At 58.7% G+C, this 12,212-nt stretch overlaps 1 protein-coding gene across 1 annotated transcript in view; it reads left to right on the forward strand.

Annotated features, from left to right (window-relative positions):
• The first annotated feature begins 341 nt into the window (after nt 1-341).
• The window catches only part of ARHGAP27 (Rho GTPase activating protein 27), a 28,513-nt gene continuing 16,642 nt past the window's right edge, over nt 342-12,212 (forward strand). Inside the window, 5 exon segments of the mRNA XM_040640465.1 lie at nt 342-456; nt 1,445-1,577; nt 2,887-3,108; nt 3,110-3,253; nt 3,255-3,554. Of these exon segments, the coding sequence (XP_040496399.1) occupies nt 2,905-3,108; nt 3,110-3,253; nt 3,255-3,554 (648 nt within the window). The 5' untranslated portion in view covers nt 342-456; nt 1,445-1,577; nt 2,887-2,904.

The raw sequence follows: 12,212 nt of genomic DNA on the forward strand, positions 1-12,212 counted from the left end.
CTGGAGGGTGGCCCCCTTCTAGAGGATCCAGGCGGCAGGGGCATGGAATCAAACAGAGTAAGGGAAATCCAGCCAGAAGTAGTCGAGGAGGCTCCCCCCACCCCCATGCCATCATCCCGGCCCTGCTGCTTCCACCTCCCAGGACACAGCCAGGTGTGGCCCGGGATCCCTGGAGGTGCAGGCGGGAGGGCGGCGTCTGTGCTCCCAGGGCACTGGCCCGGCCCAGAGGGGACAGGAAGCCAGGACACCGGGGATTGTCTCTAGAAGCCGCAGCCCTGCCTGAGCCCGGGAGGAAGTTCTGCCGGGCGCTCTCCGCTGGTGCCTCCCTCGCTGTATTGTTGAACAGGAAACCGGGCTGCGCGGGAGCTGGGCGGTGGAGGAGGGAACGCCGGACGCCGAAACCACGCGCGCCTGCCGGGACAAGTGGAAGCGAAGCCAGTGAGCGGACACCCCGAGGTGCCGAGGCCGGGCCGGCCCGGGAGGGGGGTGCTGAGCCGAGGGCGGAGGGGGGTGGGGGTACGGTGCCGCAGGTGGCGGGTCCTCTCACCCGGGGGCGCCGCGCGCGCCTGCTCCCCCTCACCCGGCGCTGGGGCGGGAGCTGCGCGGACCCGGGAGCTGGGCCGCGCGGGTCGGATCCCCCGCGTGCAGCGGAGATGCGAAGGGCTGCCCTCCGTGCGGGGACAGGAGGGGCCCGGGTCCAGGTCCCCCGCGCCGACCCAGGTGTTGACGCCGCTGTGGCTCGCGTCGCCGGGGCAGTGGACGCAAAGCACCTTCTGGCGACGGGTCAGCCCCCGAGTTCCAGGGATCCTCCCCGTTCCCCCTTATCCCTCCGCTTCTCTTCGCTCCCCCCGAGTTGGGGAAGGAGCCGGGTCCGGGGTCCCCTCCCCACGCAGCCCGAGACCCTGCACTCGGGTGGGCATCCCTGCCGTGGGAACTCCGCTCCCAGTTTTTCCAGGCCCCGCCAAGCTGCGCCCGGAAAGGGCCTGGGGAGGGCGGAGGTGGGTCCGAAGCGAGTAGTGCCTGCAATCGGCCTGGAAAGGGCTGTTAGTCGGTGATTCGGGGTGCAAATGGCTTCGCTTGGTATGGGAACGCCTGGGCGAGACCACGAACCGGAGGTCGAGCAGTCCCAGAGCAGCGCGCCCGCGGGACGTAGAGGCTCGAGGACAACAAATTCCGCGGCGGGGTGGGGCGGAGGTGGGGGGGGGAGCGCAGCGGTGGGACCCTACCCACCTTGGGCTCCGCTCGCCACCCGGCAGCACCCCTTCCGTCGCAGCCCTTCCAGCTCCTGCCCCTCCCTTCTGCCTTCTCTTGCTCTGGGCCCCACTCCCAACGTCCCCACCGGCCCAGACACACTCATTCAGGCTCCTCCTCGCCCCTCCCAGCCGCGTTAGGGATTGGGGCAGCCGTCCTAAGCATCCCTCTCCCTCTTTGCTCCCCTTGCCAGCTCCTGCTCCCCGAGGTCTCCCCGGCCTAGCCCTTGGAAGCCCCGCCCAAGGAGATGGCGGGAGCCTAACCTACATCCATCCGCTGGCTCCACCCGTCCAGTCCATGGGCTCCCCGAGACCAGCCCTGCCAACGTGAGTGAGCGGCGGGGGTCCCGGCGAAAGTGAGGAGAAGGGGTATCCTCCCAGAGGTCTGATGGCTTAGCTCCAGCAGCTCACTGACTATACCTCCAGGGCCCAGTGTGCACCCCTTTCCGCACTGAGGAAAGCTGAAGAAAGTAGTGAAGGAGCGCTCTGAGCCCCCCTGCCAGACCCTGTTCCCTTGGTTCTGGAGCCTCAGCAAGCAACCGAGCTCCCAGGGGCTGTTCCCGGGACACCATTACTAGGCAGGAGATGGGGTCAGTGCAAAGGCTGGAGGTACCAGCCCCTTAGGGAAGAAGCTTCCGATTCATCTCTTTGGTGGGGAGACACAGGCAGATTTACAGTTAGGCTCTGACCCCCAAGCCCCCCACGCCAAGAGCCAGGCTAAGAGGCGTGCAGAGGGGTGGGTTGGGTGATCGCTGCAAGAGAGCTTGGGGGAGGACACTGCATGGGTAGTCGCTGTCGCAAAGTGCATCTAAGGGCCACTCTCGTGGGGCAACGCGGAGATCACAGGGCAGGTGGGCAAGCCGCGAGGGCCGAGCCTCTCTCGGAAGCTGGAGAACAGAGGGCGGTGCGGGCCGGTCTGGGCGGGCCAGGCTCCGGGTTCACGTCCGCGGCAAAGCCGCCGGGGAAGGAAAGAGAAACCGAGAGAACCGGTTCCCCAGCCTTGGCAGTCCCGGTCCCTTATGCCAAGGCCCCTGGACTACTGGAACCAGGGACACTCCCGGGGTAGAGAGGCGCCGGGGTGGCTCCCAGAACCCCGCGCCTCAACTCTGACCCGGCGGGCCCGGGGCGCAGAAGCCTGGAGGGAAGAGGCTCTGGGGACCCGGATTTCCTGAGGGCTGGTGGCGTCTGGGCGGGGCAGGGCAGTGGGTGGAGAGAATGGGCTGTTTTTCCCACTTCACAGACCGGGAAACTGAGGCCCAGTCAACTCTTGAGGCAAATGTGGTGTCGGCTTACCGTCGGCAATCACCCCATCTCTTTGAGTCAAGGCTTCCTTGGCTGTAAAGTTGGACCAGTATTACCCACAATCTCCCCACCAAGGGATTGAATCGAGGCTCAAATCATAATCGATGCCACAGAATGCAAGTGTTGTCGTACTTCCATTAGCAAGTGTAAGAATGGGAACCTTAGAGATTATTTTATCCAAGTCCCCCGTTTTTAAGATAGGAAAACTGAGGCCCTAACGCACGCGAAGAATGCAGCATCGGGACTCGAACCCCAGTCTTTTGTCCCCCGGCTGCGGCGAACCTCCCGGCTCGGTGGCCCTGACCTCCCCGCCCCTCCTCCTTGTCGCCCACAGGGAAACGCCACGGCCGCGATGGCGGCGGACGTCGAGGGGGACGTGTACGTGCTGGTGGAGCATCCCTTCGAGTACACGGGCAAGGACGGGCGCCGCGTCGCCATCCAGCCCAACGAGCGCTACCGGCTGCTGCGCCGCAGCACCGAGCACTGGTGGCACGTCCGGCGCGAGCCCGGCGGCCGCCCCTTCTACCTGCCCGCGCAGTACGTGCGCGAGCTGCCGGGCGTTGGGACCTCCCCGCTCGCCGCCGCGCTTCGCCAGGGGCCCTCGCAGTCCCGAACCGCTGGCCACGACTACCGCTCATGAGGCCGCGCCGCTCGGCCCCGAGGGGCACGCCGCAAGCGGCCCCGCGGCGTCGCTGCTGGGTTTCTTAGGTGCCCCAGCGACACGGCGCGGCGACCCAGCGCAGCAGCCTGGCGCCCGGCCTGCCCGCCTGCCTCTACACGCGGCCTGCGGCGCTCGTACGGCCCGCGCAGTCCCTGGACGACCTGGCGCGCGCCGCCGTCGCGCCGCCTGCCGGCCTCCTCGGGAGCGCGGGCAGCTTCAAGGCCTGCAGCGTGGCGGGCTCGTGGGTGTGCCCGCGACCCCTGGCGCGCAGTGACTCCGAGAACGTCTACGAGGCCATCCAGGACGTGCGCGGCCCGCCGCGGGAGGAGCGCGCGCAGCAGGTACGGGGAGCGGGGGAGCAGGGGATCTGGAAGAAGGGCGCGGGGCTGCGCGGGCGCGAGGAGACTCCCCTCCCTGGGCTTAGCGTCCGCCTCGACGCCGAGCAGCAGCGTCCGCCAACTCTGCACGTGCTCCCTCACCCCGAGCCTCACTCCCCTCAACCGCGAAACCAGAGGCGTGAAGGCTCGCAATCGACTTATCGGCAATTCCAGAATGCCAGACCTTCCAGGAGCCCAAATGTTTTTGGTGACTCAATTGGTGGCAAAGTTGAACTTGAGCCGATGTGAAGCCGTTGGTGGTCTTTATTTATTACGTTTAGTTTTCCTGCAGAAACGCAGATGGACTTGATTGGCGTGTGCTGCCCCAAGCCTGGCTGGCAGGTGTGTGCGCCATACGACCTTTCTAACAGCTGCACCATTCCGAAACGCTTCAGGGTATGGGGCCGTGGACCTGCAGGCAGCTCCATCTGCCTCGCCTTTCTCATAGAAGCTTGGGGGTCCGATGAGATAATGGATGTGAAAGTCAGGGGTCTGCTTCCCTTTTTGGCTTCTTCTAACATTTCAGTTCCCCCTTTATAAAAAAAAAAAACAATTTTTGATTTGTTTGTTTCAGGAAGAGGTCCAGTTGTAGTGAGGATGTTGTTTTCGTTTCAGAATCCAGTTTGTGTTAATTTGGGAATTGAAAATAGAGCACGTTTTAAAAACATTGGTACATCCTCAGAATCCTTCTAATGGCCCTGACCTTTGAACTTTAGGAACTTGGGGCGGGGGGAGCCGTGGAGGGAGGATGCACAGACCCCCTTTTGACATCTGCCACCAGCTGGGTAATTATGGGCAATTAACTTCCTCTCTCAGGGTCTCAATTGTCCTTTGGCCCAAAGAGGGGTGGAAAGGGTGGATGGATGGATGACTCCTAAACCTTGTGAGTCTCTGATTTCTTTCTTTGCACTTGATGTAATGTACTTGGTGTAAACGCTGATGCCCGGCACGTGCCAGGACTGAGTCTGGGATGCCCAGCTGAGGGAGGCACCGTCCCAGTCTGTGACCTCCTGGGTCTTCCCACCGCCCGATCTGGTTACAGTGCAAAGAGCTCAGGATTTGAAGCTAGAGAGACTCGAATTTGCCCCTGCTGGATCACCTGCCAGCTGCTGAGTCACCTAATTCCCCCAGCCCCAGTGTCCTCCTGCGGAAGGGATTGGTGGTGTAGGCGCTCCACCAAGGCTGGCTGGGCTCCCATTTGGTATCCTTGTCTGCGCCACCTCCGCTTTGGTTTCTGCACGGAGCAGCCCTCCCCCTTGTGGCCATGGCTGGGAACAGCATTCCGCGGTGAGACCGGGGACCCGGACTCCGCCCAGAGGGAACGGGGGCGGGGCAGTGGAGGTTCTGGTGCCCGGCGTCCCAGAAGGCCAATTGGCAAGCTTCTCTGGGGCACATGGCTGGATGCCAGCTCTGCTTACCCCGGCGTGCCTCCGTTTCCCAGGCAGGCTGTCGGAGGCGCATTCCGAGGCCTCTCCACATTCTCTGTCCTGCTTGCCCCTCCTTCTTTCGGAGCAGTTGGAGCGGTGTGATGGGGGTGGGGCACACAGGTGATGGTGGGGATGTGCTTGCGCGGGGGAACTGGAACGTCTGCCGGAGACCTGAGCATTGGGAGAGACGCTCAGCCTGGTCCCGCTTCTGGCCCTAATTCACTGTGGGACCTCAAGGAGAGGCTTAGTACCCCTGGTCCTGTTTCCTTCTTGTGCGATGGGTATAATCTCACACTCCCTGTGACCCCGCTTTAGTCCAGGGTCAGCTGTGGGTCTCCATGACACCCCATCCCGACACTCCAGGGGTAGGGAGTTGGTTCTCTCCTGGGAAGGAAACCCCATTCTGCTCTTAGTTGTTCAAGGCAGCATTTAGAGAAGGAATTTCCTGAAAGGTGAGCCTACCTGTTTTCTTCTTGGAGGAGGCGGGAGAGGCAGCTCCTACCTTTCCCCTCATTAACTAAGCAGGAACTGGCCTCCCCCCTGCCAAGCACCTGGTGAGCCACAGCCCCCCAGCCCTGGAGAGCTACCCTCTGGGTCAGGAGCCTGGCAAGAGGGGACGGAAGCCTCAGTCCAGCATGGCGCAGGCCATCTGGGATAGAGTGACACCCAGTGCGCTGTAGCACCTCGGCACGGGTGCGGGTGTGGGAACTGGCTCCCTTGGGGCCTTGCAGCCCTGCCCCCACCCTGCGCTGCCAGGGCGCTGTGGGGAGTGGGTGGTGCCTGGCCAGGCAGGGCCGCATGGGCTCTCACCAGGGATGTGGACTCCATTCCGCAGCTGCTGGAAGACTCAGCAGAGAAGGGAGTGGGGTTCAGAGAAGACCCCCGTGGCTGGGACTTTGAGAAGGGCAGAGGACCTTCGTGGTCTCCCAGGCACGCAGTGATGACACGAGATTTAGGAAGTCGGGGCTGAGGGATCTGGGGGCCCATGGGCGGAGGAGGGTGGGAGAGAAGTCAGGATGAGTCCCAGTCTCCCAGTTGCACACTGCAGACGGAGGTCGGTTTACTCGGCGGTGACAGATCCAGGCCGCAGTCGGAAGCTGAGCCTGCTGCCCAGGAGAAGGCCCTCCGCATGTGGTGGTGCGGATGGGGCTGCGGAGAGCGTGTGGATGTGGGGACAGGAGCCCCTGACACGGCCCTGGGCCCACCACCTTTGGGAGGGAGGGTAGAGAAGCCTGAGAGGAAGGAACCGTCAGGGAACAAGGAGGAAAGAAGAGTGCTGGTCTAGACACTGAGAAGCGGCCAGAAGAAAAGAGAAGTTAGATAAAGGTCATTAAACATTTATCGGAAATGGTGACCACAAGGTCAGCAGCCACGTCATCAGGAGCTGGTCAAGGGGTTCCCAAAGACAGAAGGCAGAGTCAGAGGGATGAAGTGAGGACACAGGCTGCGTGTAGACAGCTCCAAAGCCTGGCAGGGAAGGGAGAGACGCTGTGTGGCCAGAGGCAAGTGCAGGTCAAGAGGCGAGGCTCCCCAAATCTAAGTGAACGGTCCGGAGCCAGAAGAGCGGGACAGCGAGGCCGGTGAGAAGTGGATGTGAGACGGGGTGCCGGGAGAAAGGCTGAGCGCCCCGGCAGAGGCGGAGGGACCCGCTTCCTCTGAGGCAAGGGGCGGCACGTGAGGACGGAGGGTCACGGTCATCGAGGAGGGTGGACCGGTGGCCGAGGGGAGAGGGTGGCATGGAGGTAGGGTCATCGGCAGAGGCAGGGACACCCCCCCCCCAGAAGAGAGAAGCGCTACCCCGTGTGGCGCTTTACAGCCTCGCCATTCGCCCTCCACTCACCTAGCACGTACTGAGCCCCTCACGTGTCCTGGTCAGAGTCCTGGAGCCTGGGAACACAGAGCGTGTTACACTTGACATGATCCTGTCCCAAAGGGGCTAATCGTAGGCTCTCACCCAGAAGCTCACGCCCCCAGCAGCTCAGAAGGCAGGCCTGGGCGCCCGCCTTTGCAGAGGCTCGGAGGGGCTAAGCGGCTGGCTGAGGTCCCCCAGGCAGGAGGTGGCTGGGTCCAAGTCACTTGCATGCCTCCTGACCCCCAGCCCCACCCCGGTCGTCAGGTGCAGGCTTAGCTGGGTGGCCTGCAGGCTTGGCCAACCTGTTCCCCTCAGCAGGGACAGTACAAGCCGGAGGCAAACAAGTATGCCCTTTCTGAGTGTCCTGTATGTGCCCAGCCTGGGCACGGGCCATGGGGAAGGACGCATGAATTCCAAACCCTCATCTTCCGCCCCTCCACCGAGGCCGAGTAGGAGAATACGCTATCCCAGGAGAGGGCAGAAGCGCACTGTGGGAGGGGAGAGAGGGAGGTGGCGTTTGTCAGCTGGAGCACCCCCACCCCCTCTGAGGAGGGGCTTTGGGAGCCTGGAAGCCCGGTCAGGAGGGGCCTCTGAGACTCCTCCCCTGTGGCGGGTGGGGGGAGGGGGACCCACTGACTCGGGGATTTCAGGGTGCGGTCACCCTCCCCGCCCCAGGGCCTCTGAGGTGGAAAGGCCCAGGCCAGCCCTCTGGACTGGAGCCCGCCTCTGCTGCCCAGGCATTGGCCACCAGGAGGAAAGAGGTACAGCCCCGGGCCCTGCGGCTGCCTGTGCAGCCGGGCCAGGAGGCCCCGCACCTGAGTAGGCGGCCCAGATTAGAAGGAGCCCCAGGGCCCCGGTTCCCTGTCCTCTGCCGAGAACTGTGAGTGATCCCACAACTCCGATGGGGCACAGGGGGGCGGGCCGTGGCGGTCTTCCCACTCTCTCCTCTCCTTCCCGGACCTCCGCCTGCTCTTTTCCTGTACCCATGCTAACGCCACCTGCCAGGTGCCCCACCCTCCTCTCTGGAACCCAGGCCTGGCTCCTAGGGACAGACTCCAAGAGCAGCCCCAGGCAGCTGTGATGGGACAAAGGAACTGGCCTTGGACAGACCCACCTGGATCCCCCTTTGGGACCAGCCAGGCGGGCCTCTGGAAAGGGGGGAGCTAGTAAGAGCAGGGGAGCTGAGGCTGAGGGGAGGGTCCAGTGAGTCCCCTTGTCTGTATTCCCTCCTCCCAGCAACCATCTTTCTCCCCACCCCCTCCCACACCCAGGGAGGTCCTGGAGTGGCCCAGCTGGTTTCTTCACACCTGGCCTGACCTTTCCTTCCCCGTACTCATCTGCAGCCCCAGGCTGACCCTGGAGCCCCACTGCCCAGCCTGTGGCCTGACCCATGAACGAGTTTCTTGGGTAACCCCCTCCCATCCTCGGCCCACATTCCTGGCCACTAGTGGTCCTCCCCACCCACTGCTCCCCAGGCAGAAAGGTGCAAGCTCCCGGGCCGTGGAAGCTCCCGTGGCTCCGTGGGGTCCCCTGGGTGATCTCCCCTGAGTGTGAGCCTTATTATTCACCTCTCGGTCTCTGGTTCCCCTTAACCTGCCCCCCCCCCGGGCCTCCTGAGACAGTCTACCTGCCTCCCCACTTCCTTCCTGAGCCCCAGCAGCCGGCTTCTCTCTCGATCTATTTTCTCTGCCTTTCCTGGAACTGTCTGTGTCCAGTAGTGGGGAGGGCCAGGCACTTGGCAATGAATGCCAACCCCGAAGACTAGTCAGTGCCCGGCCCTTGGCACGGGAAAGCCCATCATCACGACTGCGGTCCGTTGATCAGAACGTGGTCAGGGTTCCAGACCTAAGTGGCACGGGACAGTGGATGCTGGTTGGCGCTGAGGGAGGGGGGCTGCAGGGACTGGGTCCGAGGGACATAGGGGTCCTTGCTAGCGTTCAGGAGGCTCTCTTGCCAAACTGAGGAAGAGCTGCGGTGTTGAGGGGACTTCCAGAGTGGTTGCTGAGGTGCAGCGAGGCCCGCAGGACCCTCCTGTCCAGCCCAGGCTCTGGGCTCCTATGGGTGCCACCCTGCATCCTCTCCTTCCCCGGGTCCAGCGTGAGGCATCAGGGGAGCAGGGCAGGGGTCCCTGTCAAGGCTTCCATGTGTGTCCCGGGGGCTGGGTCAACTTGGCCCGAGAGATGAAGCCAGAGGAGCCAAGATAAGGTGCCAGAAGGGGCCCGCCTCCAGCTCCCCCCAGCCACCTTCCTGCCTCGGCCATGCAACCGGAGTGCCCTGGAATCCTCTGAATTTGTAAATTACCCTTCCCCCCATAAAAATAGTTTCATGCCATTGCACATATTTGGCTAATGGGGGGAAATCTCAATCTAATGACTCTTAGCATTTTGGTTCCTCTCCATCCATCCAGCTTCGCTCTATGTGGCAGAGTTATACAGACGGGGGGCATCCTGGGGCGTGGACAAGGGCACTGGGATTTTTCACTTACCGTGTCATTGATTCAGTACGTGGCAGGTGCTCGACTGGGCACTGGGAGACAATGAAACACAAGGCGTGGTCCCTGCCCTCAGGCCGTTGACTGTCGGGGAAGCGAGCTGGGCAGGCAAACCCACGGTTCCGTGGGGTGGGGGGTAGCTGGCAGGTGCTGCTGGGGCTCGCTGGAGGGGCCCTGGCCAGAATCCCGCTGGCCAGAGAGCGGCCAAGGAAGGGGGACAACAGGTGAATCCAAAAGGTTTCTACCAGTCAGCCTCCTCCGTGAAACCCTCGAGACCTGGTGCTTTGTCAGGGGCAGACTTTTTTTTTTCCTCATCAACAGTAGTTTGGTCTTTTCAAGTTTTCCATTCATTCTTGTTCATTTTGGCCATTGTGGGTTTTTTACTAGAAAAGCATTCATTTTTTTCCCTAGATTTGCAAAACCTCCACTTTAAAATTTTTTTAATAGATTTCTATGTGACTGAGGAAACAATCTTTCTAGGTTTTTCATAGCCATGGGAAAATGGCATATTTTCTATTTCAGGGACATCAGGTCCCGTATAGATCAACCCAAGCTGATCAGTTCTATTATTGAAACCTGCGTTTCCTTTGTAGACCTCTTTTGGGTTTTGTCTTTTACTCCAGTTCCGATAGAGGTTTATTAAATCTCCCACTCAAATTTTCTCAATGAAGTTCTTCTCGTACTTTTGGTAGGTTTCCCTTTTTACGTCTAGCGAGAACGCTGTCGGGAGCACACAGAGTTTGGCTGCTGGCATCACAGAACGTGCCTTTGTATCATTACCTGGGGTCCCTCTTTATCCCGCGGGGTGCTTTCAACCCGACACTCCACCCTTCCATTACGAACCTAGCCACTCTTTCTATTTGATTCGATTTTGATTTTTGCACTCACTGGCGTCTCTCAGTATCCTTTTAGTTTCAACGTTATCACGTTTTTAAGCATCTCTCATATGTATCTCCTACCACTGAATTTTGAAATCCAAGCTGACTCTGTCTTCTGATGGGATAATGCACTCTTTTCCGATTTTGTTTAATAACGGTACAGCGTACTTGATTTTGTTCCTAATGGTTTACTTTACATTTATTGGTTTTCCTGTGGTTTGCTTTTCCCCTTCTATCACGCTGCGACTGATTCTCTTCTTCTCCGCCTGTCACCCCGTTGTCCTGCAACACACACTGCATTTCATTCATGGCTTCTGCTTGTCCCTGCGGTTCCTAATCAGGCATGCCCTTGGATGTGCAGAGGTGGGGATCTCTTTCTCGGCACTTCCCACCCCTCGCCCGGAACTCACAGAACCCCGTCAGTCTCTAGATAGCCTTGGGTCTTTTTTTTTTTCAGCTTAGAGAAATCTGTTTGTTGCATGATTATTGTGTCTTTGACTTTTTCTTTCATTTGCACATTAGCTCTCTTGCCTGGCTTCTCCAGTTTTGCAGCTTTGCCCTTTATTGCTTATATCTCTGTGTGCGTTTGTTCTGAGATATTTCTCCTGCTTTATCTTCCAGGCCATAACTTTGAGTCTGGAGAGTGACTATCCATTCTCATCTTCAATAAATAGCGCAATGATATAGTTTAAGTTTTAAAGTAGTCTTTTCTTTTTTCTTTTGTGCTTTACTTGAATCTCCTTGAATTCTTTTTTATTGTTGTTCAAATTGTCACTGTGTTTTCCAGCCCCTCTATCTTGCTTGTAGCAAGAGTTTTTTAATTAGGTGATGTGGGGCGCCTGGGTGGCTCAGTCAGTTAAGCATCTGCCTTCGGCTTGGGTTGTGATCTCAGGGTCCTGGAATCGAGTCCCGCATTGAGCTCCTTGCCCAGTGAGGAGCCTGCTTCTCCCTCTGCCTGCTTCTCCCCCTACTTGTGCACACACGCTCTCTCTCTGACAAATACATAAATGAAATCTATTAAAAAAATAATTAGATAATGTACTTTCATGGTTTTTAAAAATCAAAGCAACGTTAAAAAGTATATAGTAAAAATTCCCACGCATACCCCTGCTTCTGGGCCCTGTTCTCCATCAGCTCAAAAGTCACCACTTTCATTCTTTCTCTGTTCTTCCAGAGTTTCTTTATACAAATACAAACTTGTCTGAAGACACATTTGATTACTTGATTTTCGGTCTCTCTTGCAGAAAGGTGGTGCGCAGTACACGCAATCCTAGATCTTGCTTATTTTTTGCCTTTTTGATTTAACAACGTATCTTGGAGATTGTGCATAGAGGGTATCAGTCGCCTTCCTTGTAGCTACATGGGTTTTCATTGTAAGGATGTATCAAAAATTCTTCAACCAGTCTGCTGCTGACGGGCCCTTGGACTGTTTTGCTCTTCTTTCACGCACGTGCAGGAAAATCAAGGATAAACCCCAGAAGTAGGATCGCTGGGTGGAAAGGTAAATGATGGGTATTAACCGTTAGATTTTGCCAGATTGCTGTCCCTGTCCGCGGGGCTTACACCCGTTTACATTCCCACCAACACAGATGTGGGTGCCTGACTCCCCACAGCCTCGCCATCCAAGTGTCGACAAGATGTTGTGTTCTGCCAGTCCGGTAGTAAAATTTATGCTAAGCTAGCTTGAATTTGCATCTCTCTTTTCAGTGAGAGTGAGCATCTTTTCATAGATTTAAGGGCTGTTCGTTTTCCTTTGTCTCTGAACAGTCTATTCATAGCTTGTGCTCATTTTTCTATTGAGTTATTGGTCTTTTACTTCTCGGTTTTTAGAAGGTTTCGCCATTCGAGGGAAAATAGCCTTCTATCTCCTGCGTGAGTTGTAGTCTCCCCAAGTTTGTCTCCTGACTTCACTAATGTGATGTCTTGGCCACACAAATCACTTAAGACACTTGTATGTGGTCAAGTGTACAAATC

Source organism: Ursus maritimus, unplaced genomic scaffold (assembly GCF_017311325.1).
Source record: "Ursus maritimus isolate PB19 unplaced genomic scaffold, ASM1731132v1 scaffold_24, whole genome shotgun sequence".
NCBI classification, from domain to species: domain Eukaryota; kingdom Metazoa; phylum Chordata; class Mammalia; order Carnivora; family Ursidae; genus Ursus; species Ursus maritimus.